At 36.8% G+C, this 23,894-nt stretch overlaps 1 protein-coding gene across 1 annotated transcript in view; it reads right to left on the bottom strand.

The window, feature by feature from the left end:
* The window catches only part of LOC127625634 (ephrin-A2-like), a 152,039-nt gene extending 128,448 nt beyond the window's left edge, over positions 1 to 23,591 (bottom strand). Inside the window, exon 1 of the mRNA XM_052100925.1 lies at positions 22,646 to 23,591. Within this exon, the coding sequence (XP_051956885.1) occupies positions 22,646 to 22,785 (140 nt within the window). The 5' untranslated portion in view covers positions 22,786 to 23,591. The remainder of the gene's footprint in view (positions 1 to 22,645) is intronic.
* Positions 23,592 to 23,894: the final 303 nt, after the last annotated feature.

Genomic DNA, 23,894 nt, shown 5'->3' with positions numbered 1-23,894 from the left:
TGATACTTTTGTGTTGTTTATTTGTATCTGACTTTCAGTGAAACCTACTGAACAAATATTTTACAAAATGTGAAATTTGGGTCAGTACAGAAAAAAATGCTTTAATATATATATATATATATATATATATATATATATATATATATATATATATATATATATATATATAAAAGAAGAAAAAGTCATATTGACCATAAATGATTTGAAAAGAGTTTGCATCTTTCTGAAAGCTTTACATTTGTTTAGTTTCTAAATATCTGTGGTTGTATGTAAATATATAAAAAAAAATAGCTGCATTAAAGTGATGGCTTCAAATATATATTTTTCCTTATATTAGAATTTGCTCTAAATATATCTATAAATATTATAAAGTAGATTTTGCTATAAATGTCAAGGAAATCGGACAAAATATTGGGTACCATTAATAGTTCCCAGAACACCTTTCAATAACTGACAACTGAAGAAAAATAATGGTAGCACATCCTGTACAGTACACATCACATGTTATCCTCATACATGCACAAACAAACACACACACACACAGCTGTGATTCTCCTGAGAAAACACCCACAGTAGGCAGTGATATGTGAGAATGAGCGTTCAGTGCCAGGATAAGTGTGATCACGAACTGGACGTATCATAGTAAAAGACAAAAAGTAACATATGGCAGTTCCACCCCCTGCAGAACATCAGGTGTTTGTTTTTTTCCTTTGCTTTTAGTTCTTTTGCTTTTCCTCTTTTCTTCCCATTTGGCCTTAATACCAATCAATAAGCAATCTGTTGCCTACATTTGTGAAAAAAGACTCCTTCCGTCCCACTGTGAGTAACAGAGAAATCCCTGAACGAGAGACATGGTCGAGGGCTGACAGCTACCTGTGTAATTCATGTCGAAGAAATCAGTCCTAGCCTTGGGTTACTGTGATGGGAAATCCCACCAGCAAAGTCCTGACTGATTTTTGGCCAAGAGTAAGCACTGGGTGACAAAATGCTCTAAGTTCTATTATCATGTTTCAAATTCCCATCACACTCTCCCACAGACCCCCAAGGATATGGGGCCCTGTTTCAATGATACATTGTACAACATACAAGTGTTTACTGTAAGCAACACTTATCAATCATTGGCATATGGTTCTAGATTTGAGAGCTTAATGGTCTTAATGTGCAGGGAGGCCAGATGCTGTGACTAACTGGGTCTTTTTGATCAGGAAAACATGTCTTAAAAAAGGCCATTACATAAACGCACAGCTTAATTCATTCCATTTCATTCTAATCAGATCCAAATAGCTTGAACCTGAGTGTAACTAGGTCTTGGTCCCTGTGGATAGGGAAAATATTAACAATAGTTATTAAATTGTTTTTAAATTATTTAAATGGCTACATTTATTCTACATTATTCTTGAGCATGATAATATCATAGGGTTGAGTTTGCAGAAAGGTCATCATGCTCCCAGATATGAGCTTTTGTCTCAGCAGCTAATAATCAAACATTGATTTTTTTCATCCCGGTACAAATAGTAGTCAAAAGTTCAAAACATACAAGAATTGTCTCTAAAAATAGTTCTTTCCACTGCCCTGAAAAAGGCAGTGCATTTCCTTCTCCCTGTCCACAAATTTGGAAGCCATATTTTAGCATGAGGACAAAGATGTAATTACAGGGCCACAATTTCTTTCAAAACTGCCGGTCAGGCAGTCAAACAAGATTTGCACATTCATCAGCTGAGCTATACACCTTGTGAAAAAATACAGGAAATTGTGCCATGCACAACATGTACTTATCTAGTCCTCAGTAAAATGTAAACTAGCATTAGACTAAAGGTGCTTTCACACTTGCACTTTTGGTGCGCACCCAGGGTCGAATGACAGTTGAAGTACAGTTCGTTTGGATGATGCAACGCTGTTTTCCGAACCCAGGTGCACAAAAGGTGGTCTGGGGTACAGTTCATGTAAACTCTGGTATAGTTCGCTACTGATATGAACGCAATTGTACCAAATTGCAAAAGTGAACCGCTTGTGATGAGGTATAATTTGCATCTTTGCAGGCTCACGATCACAATTATTGTGGTTTAATGCATTTCTCATACCTGCCTATGTCCAAATAAATTGCCTTCAGAGAGCAGCTCACTGCATTCTTCATATCTCTTGCAACACATTCGCGGGCTCACGGCAGACAAACGCTAATATTCATCACATCATTGTACATTCAGTGCATACGCGGGAGAAAAACACAAGTGTTTTCTGTGCATGGAAAGTTTTCGAGGTAAATTCAAAAAGACAAACTTCTCAAGTTGTTACCTAGTTACAGTGGTATACAGCTATACTAACGTTGTTCACATAATAGGACTGTGGTTCAGACCAAAATAATATTATCTGAACAGAGACCAATTGGGCAGGGGGAGGGGGAAGGAAGTAAACACAGGTTCAGTCCAAGCAATCGAATGAAGTGTGAATGCACCCTAATAAATTAGCTAGATTGAATAATTGGCCACTTTTGGCCAATTGGCCAATTGAATGTTTGGCCATTTTGCGATTATAAGCATCAGCCAATAAATGTGCCCAACTGGGTGATTAAAAGAATAGTCATTCCTGTCCACAGTCAGGCCCAGAAGAAATATGCAGACTTATTTGCATTTTCTGTGCTTATTTTGGGGATAAATATGCTGAGTTAATTTAAGCACTGTAAAATGTGTTAAACTGAGCTGAGAGTACTGAATTCTTATTGGTTGTATTATTTGAATTAGCCAAATGTTTACTAAATTAACATGCAATGGCTAGGAGATGTTTAGACGAGCATTCCGTTTCTGTGGAAATCTGCAAAGCTTTCTGTGGAGTTCCACGGCACAGATACCAAGTGGGTCTGGACATCAACTACAATTATCTTTAGGTATCAGCAATGGCCAATAAAAAAACTAATTCGATCACTAATTTAGACCAGTGAAACTCAGGAGTGTCCTCTAACCCTCACACCTGTGTATAGTCCACACAAAACAAAGTTTCTGGTAATGCCTCAACCCAGTGTGGTTATGCAGTTGTGACCAGAACAAGAGCCTGAGGCTATTCCACAGAAAATTGTGGCCCTCTGTCCAGGGCTCTTGAGCTCAGTAGAGAGTTGGTGTGGGTAAAGGGTCCCCTGAGAGGCAGGGATTAATGACAGCATTTACAAACCTGGTGTTCTGTGCCACTGCGACCCAACCTGGCACTGCACAGGCCAGAATTCGGCATAGTGCAAACACTGGCAAAGCCAGCAATGAGCTTTCAGAGCAGCTAAAGAGGCAATATATTGTAATATAAAACTACTCGTTTATAAAAGAGCAATAATCTCTCTACTATTTTCCCCTGAGTGCCCCTGGATTTAATAAAGTTTGTCTAATGGATAAAACATGTCTCTATTTGATTCTGACACAGTAAACTTTTTGAAAAAACAGTTTGCGGTAAAGCAATACCATGGCCATAGCTGAGTTTGAGCTGATACGCTTAGACCTTTTTCAGGTACTGTGATGTTATAAAGCACATTTGCCTTTTTTTCAAGCCATTCAAGTGTCATTTAAATAACAATCAAATTATCTGCTCCTCAATAACTGCCAGCTTAGATACTGGCTGGTTTGGGCAACTGGCATTTGGAGTTATCTGAGTGCTCAATGCATTTTATTGAATCAAGCACACAAAGCCCATCCAGACCCTGTAGTCTGTTGAAGCTGATCAGTCATGCAGACTGGTTCAACTAACAAGGCTTGATTTCTTCGCGAAAGAAGTTGAACAAAGTGCCTTTAGCCCCCCACCATCTCTGCAGTCCTGAGAGTTGTCTCAACTTTAATTATAGCTCTGATGGGTGTGGGACAGGGGAGACGGGGACCTTCATTCTGACCAGCCCTGTGGATGCACCATCTATGGGAACTCCAGTAAATTGCAACTGCTGAACTCTGATGAAGCTGCAGGGGAGAAGGAGGGGGCTGCTGTTCCTCGACCACAGAAATCCCTTTTGTAAAAGCTAATGTGGCAGAAAAGACCCTTGCAGCGGAGTCTCTCTCTACCGGTTTAATCCCTGTGTGTAGAGTGAGCTTCTCAATAAAGGGTTCAGTGGCCTGGTGCTTCCAAGGATTTCCTAATTGCCTTTCTGCAGACAGATTAAAAAAGCCCTGGACAACACCTACAAAAACTTGGAAAGGGAGACGTGGAGGGATCTAACCAGAATGAGCCTGCTGCTCTTTGGAGGGCATCAAACATTTCCACTCTCTGGGCACAACCCCTAGGCCTTTGCCTCTGGGGTTTGAAGATGAACTTCTGGAAATCCAAACTCTGAAAGGTTACCAAAACTTTGACCCCTGAACTGCTCTATGTTTGAAGACCTTCACATTTGTCTGGCTCAAACTGATTCACTTTACCTTTCTGGTCCTCTGGACGCTCAGATCAATCACCACATTATGAGTCACCACCCCGATTCCATCCCGACCCCCTCTCCTCCCCTCCCTATACAGTCAATGCCCTGAATGCACTTTCTTTTTAGACCATCAAATACAGGCCCACAGAGATCTTGAAAAGTCCTTTGCGTTAAGCGTGGTTATGAACCATGCTAATGACCCATGAAATTCCCTCTTTCCTTGACCCCGAGTAGCAACATAAGGCAGTGGCTTTTCAAAAGCACTAAGTGCTTCGGTGCCTAGTGTGCAAACGGTTACTTTGACCACTGCCTACAGGTTTTGGGGGAAAAAAAGACCTGTGACTGTTGAAGGAAGTAGAAAGACATTTTCCCAGAGTGCTTGGTAATGGAGTGTATTGAACGATGTTTTTTAGCACGATAGCTGTCGTGAATAGATCTGGATAGCGTACGGGCCCTGAAAATGTCACACTCTCTGTGTGTCCGAGTGGGCGGCTTTCAAATGCAGAGAAACCAGCTAATTCTACCGGTCATGATGTGTTGACATACAGAGATGTTAAAGACCAACATCCAGGACGACAAGATGCAGAGTTAATGATGCAGTAAGAAAGTAGAAAGCAGCCGAAGTGGGATGCCATCAATGCACACTGGATAGACTCAACAGCATTGAAGATATTCAATCCGCACACTTGATGAAACACCACATCTGTGTGACCCCAAAAAATAAGACATTAGAATGTGACAGCGATATAGACAGATTATGTGCCTCGCCGATGTGTTTGGTTTCGGGGGGGTTTTCACCGGAGGGTTAATGGTGATGGAATAAGAGGTTAATGACACTGAATCTCCTGTGATTGTTGCAATTGTCATTGAACTCCAAACATCTGGAAGAAAAAGGAGAGAAATAGATGGTGCGTTTGACCTCATGTCTGCCCTCTGTGTTAGGGAAAATTCTCCATCATAATTAACTATCTGGGTCAAACTACAGATGAGGGAAGGTTTAGTTCAGAAGTTTCATCTATTTCCACTGAATATTTAATGAAGATCTGAAGAAACAAACAAATCTATATCTCTGCATCACCACTCAACACACAGACTATTATGTTTTCATTAATGAGACTCAAAATATGAATAGAGAAATGTTGAGCACTCAGGTGGCTTCATATAAGAAAAAAGCAGCCTAAATGATTGGAAAAGACACAAAGAGAATTGGGAACGGCCTAACATCAAAATGGCAGCTTTGATGGTTTCCAGCTTGCCCTGTTAAATGCCCTTTTACCTGTCAGAGACATGATTTAGAGATGTGAGATTTGGATAAGGATAGTTTTAATACAAAAAATGTGAGTTTCCACATGGCGCTTGAAAAAAATCGAATTTATTATTGTTAGGCAGTGCTTTGTTGAAACTCTCAAGATAGACAGCGGGAAAGTTAACTAACTCTTCGATCTGTTCTTTTTTCAGATCTCAACTATACAGTCTGACTTTACTGAGATCATATAAAACAAAAGAAAACCACAATACAATAGTAATGCAAGTGTAATGCAAGACCATAATAGTGTAGCCATATTCAGTTACAATAAATCTAGATAAAATTTTGTGTTTATGGTCAGACCAAATAACTGCTTTGTATTATAATTACCAAAAAGAACCACTAAATTATTTATCCAATAATGTGGTGAATTGATTTAGCAGTTATTGATTGTGCTCAATATTTAATTAATGTGCTTTGATTTACAACTTGATTAAAAATAAATGCAATATATAATATTATATAGTAATTCATTTTCAACCGGCATCTTTATCAATAGACATATAGTCTCTTTCCTCCCCCATAACAAAGACTTAAGGAGTAAGGAATTTTGAAGAAAATTCAAAGCCCTCTGGAGGAGTTTGGCTTTTCAAGACAAAATCCTGAGATTAAAAACACATCCCTCTTGGGATTTCTCTCTGTTTGGCCTTGAGCAGACCACAGTCCTGCGAGTCGTCATCAACCCTTGTCACACAGAACATGATGCATGTGATAATCATAATCAGAACATCATGTGAACAGAGAGCAATGCTGATGTCTCAACGAATCTGTCTCATTCATTAAGACACATCTAAATATACTTTTGCAGCACCGCTGGCCACCAGTCAACTGCAAAAGTTGATTGTCTCTGTGTCCAAAATCTTGCAAAGAACATAGCCATATTCAATTAATGCTGCAGTGTTTAATTTCTGCGCCACTAGCGTCACCAAACAAAATCGCAAAAATAAACATTGCTTTCAAATAGCTTTCCCGAAAACTCACACCGTTTGCCGTTAATTGAACAAACAGATAGTTCCACCTCAAACTCGCACCATTGATTGAGTCAGTGTTGCCTTGTCGGACTGGATGAACTGCTCAAACAAACAGAGGAAAAATTTTATAGCACCACAGAAAGACAGAGATTACGTATTCGAGTAGGCTTTGCATACAAAGCTGGGATAGAAGAAAGTATTGTTTACATAAAAAAGTTACATACTTCAGCTAAAATATGTTGTTGACCAGGTATTTAAAGTCAACGTGAAATGAAAACACCCTATTAACTTTAAGAGATGTTTTAGGTCTTACTGTGACCAATTCATCAGTACCTGTACACATTATTCCAAAGCAAAAAAAAAATTTGTCTGAGTAACCTTTTGTCAAAAGGTAGCCTAATGTCTTTCCTTTTCAGCTGAAATCACCAAGCCTGTATTTTTAAACCCCTTCCTTCCAACATTTTACATGATCCAAACAATTTCCTCCAATGAATAAAATCAAGTACCACCCATATTTCTTTTCTTGTTGATTATCCTATTTCACTTGTAAATACGTCACATTGCGGAAGTGAAATGGACTGTGAATGACGTGCTATGCTGACATGTACACAATACTGTGTGGGATGTTCTGTAACAAACATACCTTTGTTTTTTGGGCTATAATTGGACTTAACGCTGGAATGGAGCAGTAAAGGGAGACTATAATCCTGTTAGTGTAGCACCTGAGTTGAAATGGCTAATCCTGTTTAAATTTACAACACAGGCCAGGTAATCTCCCTGTGTCCTGATCAGCAACTCGTTCACCAATGATATAACTGTATAGCATTTGTCCTCTGGTAGCCTTGCCCCCCAAGTTTGTGCATATGCTAGAAGGTAGTGTTTGCAATGTTTAACACATTTGTTCCAAACCACAAAGCAATATCTTAATATTTTCTTAACAGTTGTATTTTATTCAGGAAAAGCATTTATCTTTTACCAAATATACACAAGAGTTTGTTTCTGTAATAAAACATACGGGACCAAGGTGCAATAGCTTCTCTACAGCAGACTTGCTAGATTTCCAATTTGGAGGTTTCATTTTGCCTGTCACTTTCACCATCATTTGGAAGAAGCTGGGGCTTTTTGAGACATTTTGAGGCTGTTTTGGGTGTGTGCTGTGCTTCCCACACAAAGCTCAATCATCATACCCATCATGCACCATGAACAGCCCGTACTGCTCTCAACGTTTTCCTGTCTTTCGTTAACTTTCAAACAGACAGACAGCCAGTGAAATATATAGGTGCTTCTGTGAAAGATTATCTGGAAAGTTTTCTCTCTGGGAAGGAATTTATATTTACGTATGACATATACAGTTATGCAGTATGTTGTGGATGTTGAAGGTGCTATATAAAAACAAAATATGATATGCGTGATATGAGCATGAAGCGATCGTCTGTGTTCTGCAAATGTTTTCGGATCCTTAGATAACATCTAACGTGTGATTAAGGGCAGCCGGTGGACTTTCTGCTGCCCTCCTAGGGTAAGATGGTGCCCCCCTAGGGAGTTGGTGCCCTACGCAGACTGCGTAGTATACGTGTAGGTAGTGGCGGTGCTACAAATTCTGGTTGGCAAATAAGCCTGCACAGCAACAGTAGCATTATTTTACAGTTTTGTTATGAATGATACATTCTTTCTGCACGCCACTCTAGCAGTTCTGAGCATTGTTGTCAGTGGAGTTCTAAAATGTAAATTTTTTAGTCTGAGCCATGATTGGCTTTGTGTTGGGGGCCAAAAAGTGTACAGAAATCAACCTGTTGGTCCACTCCCATTCCTTTCTGAGAAAACAGCAGTTTGTCACTAAAAAGCAACTTCTGAAATGATTCTATTTGGCATGGACTGATGCTGCTCCTCTTAGGCTACTGGGCTGTTCCAAAAGCACACTTCAACATTTTGAAAGTGTCTAATAATAATAATCATACTGCTGAGAGTTATTATGCTCTGAGCTGCACTCTTTTAATACAGTAAACTCCCAACCTACAAATGCATGACCATTACAAAACTACTACTACCGTTTTCTGGTGGTTTTGCATGAATGTGCTGATCTCACTGAGCACTTTATTAGGAACATCTGTACATATACTTGTTCATGTGATTATCTAAATATCCAATCGTGTGGCAGCAGTGCAATGCATAAAATCATTCAGATACGGGTCAGGAGCTTCAGATAATGTTCACATCAACCATCAGAATAGGTCAAATGTGATCTCATTGATTTCGACCGTGACATGATTGTTGGTGCCAGATGGGCTGGTTTGTGTATTTCTGTAACTGCTGATCTCCTGGGATTTTCACACACAACAGTTTCTAGAGTTTACTCAGAATGGTGCTAAAAAAAAAACATCCAGTGAGCAGCAGTTCTAAGGACAGAAACGCCTTATTGAGATTGGAGAATGGCCAGACTGGTTCGAGCTGACAGAAAGGCTACGGTAACTCGAATAACCACTGTGTATAATTGTAGTGAACAGAATAGCATCTCAGAATGCACAACATGTCAAACCTTGAGGCGGATGGGCTACAACAGCAGAAAACCACATTGGACACATTATTAGGACCATAGTGTTCTTAATAAAGTGCTCAGTGAGTGTAAGTGGACCTTTTTGACATGCTCCTTTAATAAAATTAATTGATCATAATTACCCTAACAATGAGGACTAAACTTGGCTAACGTAGCTTCCTTTTCTTACACATCATAAAAGTCTGCATTCATCTATATGTGCATACTGTAATTTACACAAACAATTATTGCACATCATACAACATTAAACTAAATAATAATAATACATATTATCAAAGTGGTGTGTAGATTCTGACATAAATAATACAGGAGTGTAATTGTTTTTATATAGTGACTTGTATTACCTTGTATTCATTGTAAACTCAATAAACCAGGACAAATTCTAAAGAAACCAATTCACTCACCAACAGTTTACACTGCTGATTATGTTAGATAATAGATGTTGGAACACTGCACTAATTTAAAAAGATATCTGACATAAAAAAGAACAAACAAAACTTTTCTTTCGCTAAATAAATTCTGCCTTCTAAACATCAACACATATTTACATGTTTATGCTTGTTTATTTCACTAATTCAACTGCAAAGTAGGGCATATTAGTAATTCTTTCACAGTTAGTGCTAAAATCAGCCAACGTTAACTTAGTACATTGTCTGTGCCAAGCGTAGGTACAGTGCTTATGTTTTAAGCTAACAGACGCAGGCTGAGTTCATTAAACCGCATGGTTGGCAGTGCATGAAGCAAGCGCGATACAGCAATGCTGCATTTTAAACTGTCCTACTAACCCTGGCAATGGGCGTACAGCAGGTATTTAGGGTGGGTCGGCCATTGTACCTCATGGATTGTTCCCAACCCCAAGTCCCTGCTCTGCCAACACCTTACTGGATAACAGGGTTTTTCTCTGGTTCTGCAAGAATGACAGGTTTGACGTATCTGCAGTTCAAGAGAGAAAACTCCAATGTGACTAGTGGGGCAAGGTATACACTTTTCGCATGCTTTATCATTATTTTCCTTTAGAAATATTCAGGTAGTTGAATGTCAAGGCCTGCTGTGATGTGCGAGCAGCTCCTCCCAGTTGCTTGAAGACAGATCCATGTGTTCACTGGCTTAACACCCACATTAGTAAAAAGAGACAATGCAAAGTGAAATTAGGTGAATCAACTGAACACATCAGCACTTGTCTGTTAATTCAGGCACAGGGAGATGTCGTTAGATGCCAAATAGACAAAACAAAAAAATGTCAGATGTTCCCTGGGTGGCTCCAGGATCAGGAATCTAATTCTTATAAACTTAATAACTTATGATTTAATTTTGCAAATTTTACACTGCTTCTGTAAGGCAGAGTTTTTGTTAATTAATACATTAATGTTTATCTCTTTAGTGACTCAAATAAAAAAATGTAAAAAAAATATATATATATATAAACTGTCCACCAAAACAATATATATTTATAAATCACTTTCAAGGTGGACACTTTCACGGCAAACTACTTAGTGCATAGTATATCACATAATATGAAAATAATATTTGGAATAAAAATGTAAATAATCTGAAGTATGAAATATCACTTAATAACCATTTAGCCAGGCCGTTTCTGTAGAGATCAGTATTGTTTGAATTATTCAAACACACACACACACACACACACACACACACACACACACACACACACACACACACACACTCAAAGGCTCACTGGAAATCTGAGTATTATTAAATTCAGATAGTAAAACAATATCTTGCAAATACCTTTTAAATTTACAGAACACATCATTTAATGTCTTTCTTGATTTAATGATTTAATAATCTGTTTCCAAAAGAAAGCTTTTTGCAGTGAACTTTTTTAAGTATAATTTTTGTGCTATTAGCGGTAATATAACGTATTAATGCTGTAAAGAAAAAAAATATTTTGATAACAATGAACTTATACATTTCATCATATTTTTTATCCATGTAGATTACTTTAAAATGGAAAGCCAAAGCCACAACAGTAATGCGATCTGGACAAAATAACATCTGAAACCTTTCCCCCCAAATATACATTTCTAAAACTTTAAATAAATGCATCCTTATTAGCGCAACGATTAAGAAATACGGTCTCAGGAGCATATTAATTCAAGATATTTTTTTGACTTTATAAACTCAAAGGAAAACAGCAGCATTTTAAATCTATTCGGCAGTGATACTTTTAAGAATGTGTATAGACAATTTAGAGTGTAATTCTACTTTACGAATAATGTACTTGCTTTAATTTGCTTGTATTTCAGGACCAATAAGTTGCAATAATTAAATGTAAAATGAATTGTGTCTAAGGTCAAATTCGGCACTGGCCATTTACACGAGTTACTTATTTTCCCATATCTCCCTCTATGCAAGTTTACTAAACTGCTTAAAGCGCATGACTTTAATTATCAGTGCTTTAACTGCAAATTAGAGTCAGTCGCTTTAAGCTTTATACTATATAAACCCCCATGTACAAATGTGCTTCATACAAACCATTTCACAAATTAGGATCCAGACATAAAATTACTCTTGGTTTCTTAGCAGAGAGCTGAGTGTATTTCTAAATAAAACTCACTCGAGGAGAGAAATGAGGAGTTTGTAGATGGACATAATGAGCCAAATTAATGTGGGTCAACAAAACTAAACACTTTCAGTGGAATTAAGGGAGCGCCATTTGTTTAATGAGAAACTTAAGCAATGATTTGGCCAACATAACGCCTACTGCCTTTAAATGTGCCATTCAAGAAAAGTGATAAAAACATTAAAAAAAAAAAAAAAACACATGAATGTTGCCACACATTGTTTAAAAATTTAAATAAATAATGATAATTCAAAGAAAAAAATCAATAAATAAAAAGGTTTTCCACAGTACTAGGCAGAGAAAAAATGGTTTAGAATGTTAAAGACAGCACCACACTTCTCTTAAAACACACACATTCGCATCTGAGAAAGGGCTTTCTGGCACTTTGTGTCTCATAAATACTGTACTAAATGAGAGAGGCCTCAGCCCTGAGAGAGAAAGAGCTGTGTCCCGAGCTAACTTGGCCAAGAACTCAATGGCACCTGAATAATAAAAAAAGAAAACAAATGAGAGAGATCATATTTAAACAAATATCTACAGTAGTTCTAAGTCTTGGATTTTATATTCAGAGCAGAGCAGCAGAATTACTGTTTAGAAATCCTTGTGTTTTCTTCCATTTGGGAAGGATCCACCCCTCAATGAGCACCTATACCTCCGACCAAGTTTCAAGCTCTCTGGATGCACGTGACTGCCAATGCGCTACGTAAATGTGGGTCAGGCATTAAAATTTATGAGTAATACAGAAGGCAGCATGACATTGTGATTGGGGCTGTTGCTAGGTATGAAAACAGACTAAAATAAACCAAAGCCAAAGAGGTGAGAATACAGGGATGATTAGATGCCCTGTATAAGGTCATGGGAATGATTTCTGGATTATGCCACGGCACAGAACAAGCGTGAATGGTGCATGGCACCAACATTGAAAGCATTGGTGCTGAATTCTATAAAAGAGAGTTGAGTTACAATCTTCTGACGGTGTGATGTGTGCTGAGTAGGGCTGAAATGATTAGTCGACGTTATCGACGATGTTGACAATGTCAAAAATGTTCATTGTCAAACAGTCGTTTGATCTCATTTAACATAAGATCATTATGAAACTATAATGGTTGCACACAAGAGCAGCTCTGCATCTTGTGTCTGACTGAGGAGAAGAAGAAAAAACAGCTCACAGGCCAGATGCACTCTAAACTTTCCAAACAGCTTCAAGTGGTGTAGATTGCAAAATATGAGGGAATTCTACAAAAATACAAAATAAGTAAGCACTCTCGTTGTGGAATAAGCCGAACGTGGAATTGCACCCGGCTGATGCACACTCTGTTGTGGCGACACTCATCCCCCTCACACATGCTTGCTGCAGCTACATTATAATCTGAAGGCTCGCGACTTATTGTATCATAATATATGTGTTACTGTGCATTTCTTATTGTGAAGAAAATTCTTCAATATTAATAAGAGAGAGTTTTTTGGTGAGTTTAAGATGGACTGAAGTGAACAAAAAGGTGAGAGAAGGTAGTTTTCGCCCCATTATACACTGCAACAAAATACTTTTTTTTTTTTTTGCTTGTTTTCCAATAGAAATACCCAAAACTCCTTTAAAACAAACTACATTTACTTTAGCAGCTACAACCCCAATTCCAAAAAAGTTGGGACAGTATAAAAAATGCTAATAAAAAGTAATTTGTAAATTTTTTAAATGTACAGTAATTTTAAATAAAATGATTAAAACATGCTCCAAAAAAAGTTCGGACAGTCGAGTGTTTACCACTGTGAAACATCACCATTTCTTCTAATAACACATGTTAAGTATTTGGGCACTGAAGACACAAGTTTGTAAAGTTTAGAAAGTGGAATTTTCCCATACATTCATTATGTAGGTCTTTAGCTGCACATTTGTATGGGCTCTTCGTTGCTGGATGGTGTGCTTAATACGCCACACATTCTCAATTGGAGACATGTCAGAACTAAAGACAGGCCAATTTAGCAACCATACTCTCTGCTTACACAGCCATGCACTTGTAATCCAGGCAGTATGTGGTTTGAAGTTGTCCTGCTGGAAAATGCAGGGACGTTGAAAAGATGGTGCTAGAAGGCAGTTTATGTTGCTCCAAAATGTGTACATATCTTTCTGCATTCATGGTGTTCTCACTGATGTGCAAGTTACCCATGCAATGGGCACTGACACACCCCTGGCCCCCACAGACGCTGGCTTTTGGACCTGATGCTAACAACAGCTTGTATGGTCCTTTTCCTCTTTGGCCCAGATAACACAATGGCTGTATTTTTAAAAAACTTTTGGAAATGTGGACTCTTCGGACCAAAAATCACAGTCCCACTGTTCTACTTTCCATCTAAGATGAGACCGAGCTCAGAGAATTTGGCAGCGCTTCTAGACAGTGTTGATGTATGACTTCTGCTTTGAATAGCAAAGTCTTAACTTGCATTTGTGGATGCAGCGGCGAGTGGTGTTGACTAACAAAGGTTTACTAAAGTTATCCCAAGCTAATGATATTAATCAATTACAGATGAATGATGTTTTTTAAGGCAGTGATATCTGAGGGATCAGAGATCATGCGCATTCAGAAGTGGTTTTCGTCTTGCCCTTTACACACCAAGAATTTATCAGATTCATTGAATCTTTTAACTATATCATTTACATTTACATTTATTCATTTGGCAGACGCTTTTATCCAAAGCGACTTACAAAACAGGAAAAAACATCAGCGAATCACAGTGGTACAAAAAGTGCCATATTACAAAGTTTCACTATCATCAGAATAGTATACAAAACAGATTTAAGTGCAACAATTTTTTTTTTGTGACCGGTTAAGTGCTTTTGGAAAAGATGTGTTTTTAGCCGTTTTTTGAAGATAGAGAGTGAGTTAGCTTCCCGGATTGAGTTGGGAAGGTCATTTCACCACCGTGGTATGATGAAACTGAAAGCCCGGGATAGTGTTTTGGTGCCTCTTTGTTTTGGTACGACAAGGCTACGTTCCTTATCTGTTGGCAAATTGACAAGTCTTAAATGATTCTTGCACTTGAAGGACTAGGCTGTTTTGGGAGTCACCTTAAACAGGACTATTGGCATTTTTCCACTGCACGTTACGGTTCGACTCACATAAACTCTACTCGCTTTACTTTTCAGAGCTTGCATTTCCACTGCAGTTTAGTGCCATCTCTATGTGGGTGGGATTATAGGTTGATCGTCATAGTTGCGCTGCCTCTACTGCCGTGACATCATCTTAAACACGACACAAACTGACCAAAACAATAAAACAACCGCTAGCTGTTAGCTACTAGCTCATTGTGCTGCATAATGCAGTTGTTACATGGTGATTTTACACAAGTGTAACAGTTAAGTTGGCCTGGTTGTTTTAGAAGCAAACTTCCAGTAGCTGGTCAACTAAATAAAGTGAAGCTTTAAAGCAGAGTGTAGAGTTAACATAACAAAACATACCATCCTACATCGTGGATCAATGCAATCCACTCTCCCTCCCATTGCTCGCCAGTTTAGATGGCGTCCATTTGGTCGAACCACTTCCACTTTTCCTTAATGGTTCTGTAGTAACTTCGAAGTATTTTTAACTTTTCCCTACACTGTTGGTAGGTCCGGTGGTAGCCAGCTGAGACACTTCCTGAGAGACTTTTTCACTCATCACCAACGAGTGGACCATCTGCTCCTCGTATATTGCACACAGCGTGGTTTTGAACACAGCCATTCCTTTATCACAATTCTAAAGTCGCATGAACAAATGATACTGTTATCGCTGTTTATAACTTTAAAACTAGCGGGATGATGTCACGTGTCCAATCAAGTGACACTGCTAGTGACGATTAAGTGATCTGCAGGATTTTTATGTCACATTTAGTATCGACTCGACTCACTTGGAACCTCCACCGAAGTGTTACTAAAAAAGTATCAGGAACCAGGTACTATCCACAGTGGAAACCCCCAAAAAGCGAGCAGAGTCCAGTTGAGTCGAGTTGTACCGTGCAGTGGAAAAGCCCCATATGACATAATTGCCTCAACTGAATAACATCTCCTGTTTCACATTGCCTTGTTATTTCAACTCTTCAATTTTTATTAGTCTTAAATTGCCCCTGTCTCAACTTTTTTGGAGTGTGTTGCAATCATCTGATTTAAAATGACTGTACAAATAAAATAAAAAAACTTATAATAAAATTCACAAGGTAAAACATCATACCATGTGTAGCTGTGGTGCTGACAATATAGCAAAGGGTGTATATAATTTATAAATTTCTGCTTTTAGTTTTTATTCAAATTTTTCATACTTTCGCAACTTTTTGGGAATTGGGATTGTATACTGCAGAAGAAAAACCTTTATCCGAGAATGTTGAATATAATATTACAAATAAAGTATTTTATATAAAATAAAATATAAATTATTTAGACTAAAATACATTTAGAGTGAAAGAAAATCTTATATACAAAATACATTTATATTTAATATACATTCTCTCAAAGCAAGTCTAAATATTTTAAATGTTGCTAAATATTTAAAATGTATGTTTTTTAATCCTATGTAAGGATTTTTAGACCATTTTAAATTAAAAACAAAAACAATTGATAAAAATAGTTTTTTTGCAGTGCATTTTTTTTATTAAACTTATACAAAAATGTTCCTTTAATTCGGAGGTATTTTTAAAAGATGACTTTCTCCTCTTTATTGTTTGTAAGCACATTTAATACAACCTTTTAAATTGAGGCAGAAGCTGAATAGTTGGTTAAGAGCTAATAATTAATTGTTGTAATAATCGGACTGAATTGTTGAATAATCATTAGATTACTGCATGCAGCCCTAGTGCTGAGAGATTGACTAAACTTGACACTTAAGATATTTAAAAATTTCTTCTTTAAGTATAAAAGCAGACTACAAAACAATTAAAACAATTTTAACGAAACAATTAAAGGGTAAATAAACACCTCGAAAGGACAAAAATCAGACGTGTCACCACGAAAACTTTATAGCGTGTACTATGACATTTCTGTGTATGAGCTCACAAAAACAACTTAACCAGGTCAATTAAAACTTAAACTTAAAATATTTTGCTTTAGCTAAAACAAAAGCAAATTCAAGCATTAATAAACACTAACCTTGATAGTCTTGAATTCCCTCTTTTATATAAATGTTATTATTTGTGGACTGTTCGTCCACTCAAATGGTTCGAGTTGTTTGCATACTAGATCACATCTGTACAAATGCTCATGTATGAGCCGTCATTTTGTCGCAGGGTGGGGAGCAGGACAGCGCAGATAATGGCGGAGAGGGTTATGTTACTCCAGCAATACAAATTTAGAGAAGCACAATTGTTTCCCCACCATTCAGCCACTGCAAAGCTAAAAAAGGGACATTTTATTCCAACCTGCAGTAATGTAACTTTAATTAACATTGTAAATTAAATACAGTGACCTGCCTATGAAACAAGCTCGTGGGTCATTTTGTTTAATGAAGCTTTGAATCTAGATTACTGATTACATAATTTCTTTCATTCATGTTGCTTTTTGTTGAAACAATGCATCAACTTTATTTTTTAATTATACGTTAGAGCTTTTTGATGCAATATAGTGTTATCCCATTTGCATTTATCACCGCTGGCGCAAGCTCTATTCCATTTTCTGTCCACATATTTAAGGACAGATTCTTATGAAACATTCTGTCATTGTCACATCATTGATAATCATTAGCAGATGAATCCAAGTCCAGCTGTAAACAGCACTAAACATAATGGAAGCATTATGGCTATAACAACTGCTGACCTATAGACCTCAGTAACAGAATTTCTCTCTACAGTATGCCCACAGAAGTAGCCTCTAATCTCATAGAAATGAAGCACTAGCTAGGCCGCATGACTTCATGCACCCATCTTAAAAGATACACAGTTTTTTTTTAGCAAGTGGACACAGCCGACCACCATTCCCACTGTAATCTGATTTTCAAACTAACGAATTTACTGTGCCCTGAACTCTGTCAGTTTAAGTGCTTTCCTTTTACGGCCGTAACTGTGTATTAATGGACAAGAGTCATTGGGGAAAAAACAATGATTATATTTCTACCACTTTAATGGATTAGTTCATTCGATTACACCACTGCAAGAAACTGCAATCTCATGCTATAGTTGAAATAAGTCACGGGATGGACGGCGAATGGGTGGTTGGAATGGGTTTTCCAAGCGATATCTCACTGAGTGCTTCTTACAAACCCTCAGGACAGCAGGTCACGGACTTAGCTGAAGAAACACTCATTCATGCATTGTAAATTTTACGCAAGTATTTTTTATATGCCCTGCATGGATGAAAGTAGACTGTAACTTGCCGCCCTCCAGTTGCCACAAATTAATTAGAAGCACACATACGGACTCAAAGTGCAGCTTAAAATAAAATCAATTCATTTCAGGAACAACGAACTGGCACTGAGTACAAATTTATAATTTTCCAATATATGACTTGCCATATTCACTTTAAAATCTTCAATGACTTCAATTATTAAATGGCAGATGGTTTGCACGCTGGTCCTAAATAAACATACTTATTTGGCTCATGTAAAATGAACTTCATTTCTTAGGTAAAATTAACTAATCTATGATTAAATATCACTGTTTTTATTGAATTATTTAAATTGAGTTATAGCACGTCTTATACAATATAAGGGAAATTATGACTGGCACATTGGATTCTCTTCCACACTTCTTAGTGTACATTTGACTAGAGAAGAATTTCTTAACTGTAACAGGCTCCAAGTTCACCAGAGGTAACAATAATCACCTACAGCTTCAACAAAACAACAACAATAGTCATAAGATTTAAAAACTATATACATTTTATATAGTTTCATAAGTTTCCTTGTCTTGATCAAACATAATGTACATACAATACATAATGTATTCAAGCGCAAAGGCTTTCAGTATTCTTCACAGCCACAATTTTGTACTTGATCATTTTTGAGTTAGTAGTATTCAAAGCCAAAGTTTAAAGATTTTATATATTTCAGTTATGATTCCAAAATGTGACATTTCAAGTACTCTTTAATTAGAACCACTTGATTTTATTTGTTATTCATTACAACTTTAAGGTTTAGAGAGTAATGGTAACTTAATTAAAACTAGAAAGAATAGTAAAAAATAAAGCTTAAGTTGAGTCAGCTATTTTTTTATATATATTTTTATATAATATTAGTATTTACAGTAAAGAAAATAAATCAATAGAAAAAAATTAACGTAAACTACTCTCTGATCCAGCACACTATGAAACATTTGGTACATTACACTTTTTCGGGTCATGACAATGTTTCTCCTTACTTTAACTTGATTGAACTAATTTAAGAATGCATATCTGAAAAACAGGTATTTTCTTAACATGCCCTAACACAGTTGGGATAACAGCAGTTTAAAAATTATGATAATTTGAGTAAAAATAAACTTCAAAAGTATGTTTAAACTATATATTTAATAATTAAATATTGTTTATATATATATACAATAATATTTAATAATATACAACAATATTTGTATAATACATATGTAACAATATATATATATATATATATATATATATATATATATTTACATATTTTGTATTCTGGAACAATATGAAGGAGGACACTATATCACTAAAACCACTTTGACAATAATATAGCAAAAGTAACTAAATTATAATTATAATAATATATTATGATCGATACAATAATATTGCCCAAAGTGATAAACCTTAAAATAAAGTTATGAATAAAGTGCTATAAAATAAAAAATAAAAAATAAATAAAAATTGTATATCTATATATATTCCTGATTTGGTTTAATAGCATGACTGATTTAACCCCATGCTCCATTTTTTATCTTCAGCTTGCACCACATTCCAGAGGCAAGTGTGAGGGGTTCACAAAATGGCGGACAAAACCGTAAACTGGGGCAAAACATGGTGCGATGCCACCTACAGGAGCTGAAATTTGACACGACCGTGCAAGGTCAAGCTTAAAGTCATTAATTTCCACCATCACAATTGAGTCACAATTGAGGTTAATGTTCCTAAGAGAAAAGAAAAGCATGTGGATCCAGACAGCCATATCTATGTCGTGCCCTCATATTCCCCAAATCTTCTGACACAAGGCATCCCTGATAACCATGATGAGCCAATTAAAACACACAAAAAATAGCCAAAATAAAACGACAAAAAGAAAAAAAAAATTCTGACAAGGCTAGTTTTTTGTTAGAATTTGCCAATGTGCCTTGAAATAGTAAATAAAAAAAATCGAATGTAGAAGTCATACGATGTTAAACCAATAGGAATAAAAAATCTATCCATTCAATTTTTTTTACTGTCAGTGGAAAGAAACACAAATCCCATCAAATATATCCTATAATTATTTTAATTAAAAATGGAACAAATTTTACTTTGCAACCTCAAATAAAAACTTAAATATCCAGTGAAAAACAACCTTTTACTAAAAGTACAAAACTATAAAAATAAAATGCTTGAAGTTTGGCAAAATAAGAGGACATGCCATGTGGTCCTCTACTGTTCACAAATTCACCATAGATAAGAACCTCTTTAATCAAAGTATAATGCTTGAATTTAGTATAACTATTAGCTGCTCACAGTCCACTCAAAAATGAAATCATTATCTAAACTTTTTCAAGCCTAATCAGATCTGTTTTACAATTCATCTGCCTGGAAGTCTGGATGTGCTGCATGGAGTGCAACAGTAAGTGGTGTACCCAACAATACGTGAGGACACACTCTTCACAGTAACCACTTTTCACACTAACTCACGACCTCCTTGTACTTCTAACCGTAAAGTCACAAGGGTTAAATTGACACCTACAGGTTTAAACTCCAACAGAGCAGAAATATATTTCAGTGTATTTATTTATACTCTGATTGGGGTCATTTAACACAAGTCATTCCACTCCCGCACTCCTAATTGAGCCACATAACAAACTCAAACAGACGAGACCTCATTCAAACCACACCGGACAGCTCTGCTTACTTTTATGGTAGAGTGCTGGAAAACCACAGATCAAAATGAAGCCTGTAAAGTCTAATTTCAGTTTTGCAGAGATTCAAACTACTAACCGAACACTTGGAACTATAATGCACACATCTGCTCAGTCGCTTCAAATCCTCCAGGCCACCAAGCAAACCTGGAAGATTTGATATCTCATAGATCTACAGGCAGCCCAGTAAAATCAATAGTATGGGTAAAACACTATCTGCAGCCTAATAATAGAGATACCTTTTCCCTGAGCTCTCTCACAAACAGAGGGAAGACCATCTCAGTTTTGCTGAACAAACATTTCACTGCCCTAACATAACACAGCAGACACAAACACACTGTATAACTTAAACGTAGAATCATATCAGGCTCTACATTACAAGTACATACTGATGCATGGAATAAGAAACTGAAAATACTTTATTTTTTAGCTTTAGTTGGTCAACTGGAGAGGGATAACTTGTAATGCAAAATCAAGCCTACATTAACATTTTAAAGAATGAAGGGTGAACTGATTTTTAAGTATAGCGGAAGTGTGGGAAAACTAGTAGAGTCTCCTCTTTCTGCATCTAGACTTTTTCCTTTAAGATTAGTAATAAAAAAAGTTAATAATTCTGTTCCCTAGTTCTTTCTACTCTATTGTTTGTCATAAATGCTTTTTTATAAGATTTCACTGTCAGCAGAGTCAGCAACTAAATGGGTCCTTACACAAGACTAAAAACAACGAGCCTTAGCCTAAACTAAGTCTAAAAATACTTCTTAAGACTCCATACAACTAATGATGGGTATAAACAGTAAACACCTGTTGATATTTCTGTGAAAATAACTCGAACTGGCTAAAACTCTGGTTAAAATGACTGATCTATTTAATGTCAGTGTTCTGTACTAAAATGAGCAGTTTAAGTATGACTAAAAGGTTAGACAAAGGTCTGTCTTCTGCCAAAAGCTGCAATAGGAATGCTGTCGGAACGTCTGAGAACGGCCTGATGAGGGGTGTTGGTGTACTGGGAGAGGGGGGGAGTTTGAGGGATTAATTTTAGACTATTTAAACCATATAGTGATCTGAAACCAAAATTCTACAGTACTGTTCCCACCTCAGGACCATCAACGGAGAAAGAATGAAAAACAAAATAGCACTATCTTTAAAAGCTGGCAGGAAATCAGATGCATTTATTTGCATATTTTTCATATCACCCCAGCAGATCAACAGGACACAATTTAACAGATCATGGTCCTCAGTAACTTATAGCAGACACCAAGCTACTGTGTCAAACAGTAAGCATGCAATAAATGGGCCCAAAAAGTTACAGTGTGTTCACATAGAGACTGATTATGTGACAAGACCTATAAGTACTTTCAAATGGAAAACACAAGTCGTTAGAACAGTTCCCACTGTCAGGCTGAGAGATGCCTGATACACAAAGGTTTTTGTGTTTTATTCCAAAGAAAGAAAGAAAGAAAGAAAGAAAGTGGAATCTTACTTAAAGGTAGTAGGCCTCACATTGTTTTGTATGTATTAGCAAAGTGACAAAAGAAAAAAATTATATATAGGCATATATATATATATATATATATATATATATATATATATATATATATATATATATATATATATATATATATTTTTTTTTTATTATTATTTTTTTTAATATGTAATGCAAAGATATCATAAATATTATATACTTAATATAAATATTTAGATCATTCAGATTCACACCAAAAACGAGAAAAGTTCAAAACAACCCTGACGTGATTTTAGTTTGGTAAAACTGGTGTAAAAACTGCAAGCCATGGTTTTGCAATTGTGATTAATAGCACACTCGTGACTGTAGAGAGATGTTTCTTACCTGGGATTCGTGCTGTTCCAGTACACAGCATACCGATCTGAAATGATCTTACTGTCATCCGTACACACGGTGACCCAAAAGAGGAGGACGACCATCAACAGAGTCAACTCCATCTGATATGCAATACAGTTCTTGTCCATAATGTCAATGTAAACGATGAGAAAATACAAGTTCGTTGAATATACAGATTTATTTAAGAGTAAGATATCTGTTCTTTAGCAATTTGATGATCATGTGTGGGTGAATCTTATTCATTATGCAAAGATATTAACAGTCAAGTCAAAGCTCATTGAATGCACTTTTCAGTGCTGATCCGTCTAGCATCTCGAGCTCTATATCTTGAGAATGAGAGAAGTTCATAGAAACTCAATGTTTCCATGTTGATCATTTAAACTGAATGGGTTCCTTACACGCATTTAAATGTCACTTTTCGTGCGCCAAATGTTATAGCCTACCGCTTGCTTTTCAGATCCATTCTTCCTTCCAGTGGCTTTCAAAAACTTTTTTCAGATTTTGAAAAAAGTGGCCAAAAAGTTACCATCCATTCAGCCATATTTCCATGCTCTAAAATCCTGTAGTGGACAGTTTGATAGCTACTGCACACATGTGCCGGGAAGCGCGCGTGCCTCCTCTATGAAGCCACCTAAAGACGTCTCGTTCTTCCTTATTGGCAGTCAATAATACTAACCACGAAAAGTAGCCTACGAAAGTTCCTGGTTGCGGCGCTGGCGAGCGCTCACAACAGATGCCGAGTCCCGGAGCGGCGCGAGCAGACGCCGTGCATCACACGCAAAGTTGATGCTGTGGTTGTTTTCGCTTCTGTCAACGAGACCCTGCACAACTTGCTGCTCATCATAAACCGTCACTCTCATAAGTGTGAAACGACATTTTTCCCTTTCATATCCAAACACGAGCGGTCCTGCCTCTAAAGCGCTCTCTCCGTCTCTCTTTCTCTGTCTGTCTTTCAACACATGTCTCAGTCTCTCCGCTGTCGGTCCGCTACAGCGGGGCGGAGCTGCTAGGAAAGGACCTACACACTGAAACTTTGGAGATATTGCCCATTAAGATTGTCATTAAATGAAATGTAACCTAATTATAGAGCACATTAGATAAAGCATTATAATTGCGTCTTCTCTCTTGGGGTGTGATGTCTTTAAATAGCCTATGTGTTTTTGTTTTTAAGCTGAGCAATAATTTCACATCAAATGACTTGATTATTATACCTCAATCATTTAATACCTCAGTTATT

Source organism: Xyrauchen texanus, chromosome 32 (assembly GCF_025860055.1).
Source record: "Xyrauchen texanus isolate HMW12.3.18 chromosome 32, RBS_HiC_50CHRs, whole genome shotgun sequence".
NCBI lineage: Eukaryota > Metazoa > Chordata > Actinopteri > Cypriniformes > Catostomidae > Xyrauchen > Xyrauchen texanus.
The sequence above is the reverse complement of the archived record's forward strand: the minus strand, read 5'-3'. Positions and strand labels throughout refer to the sequence as shown.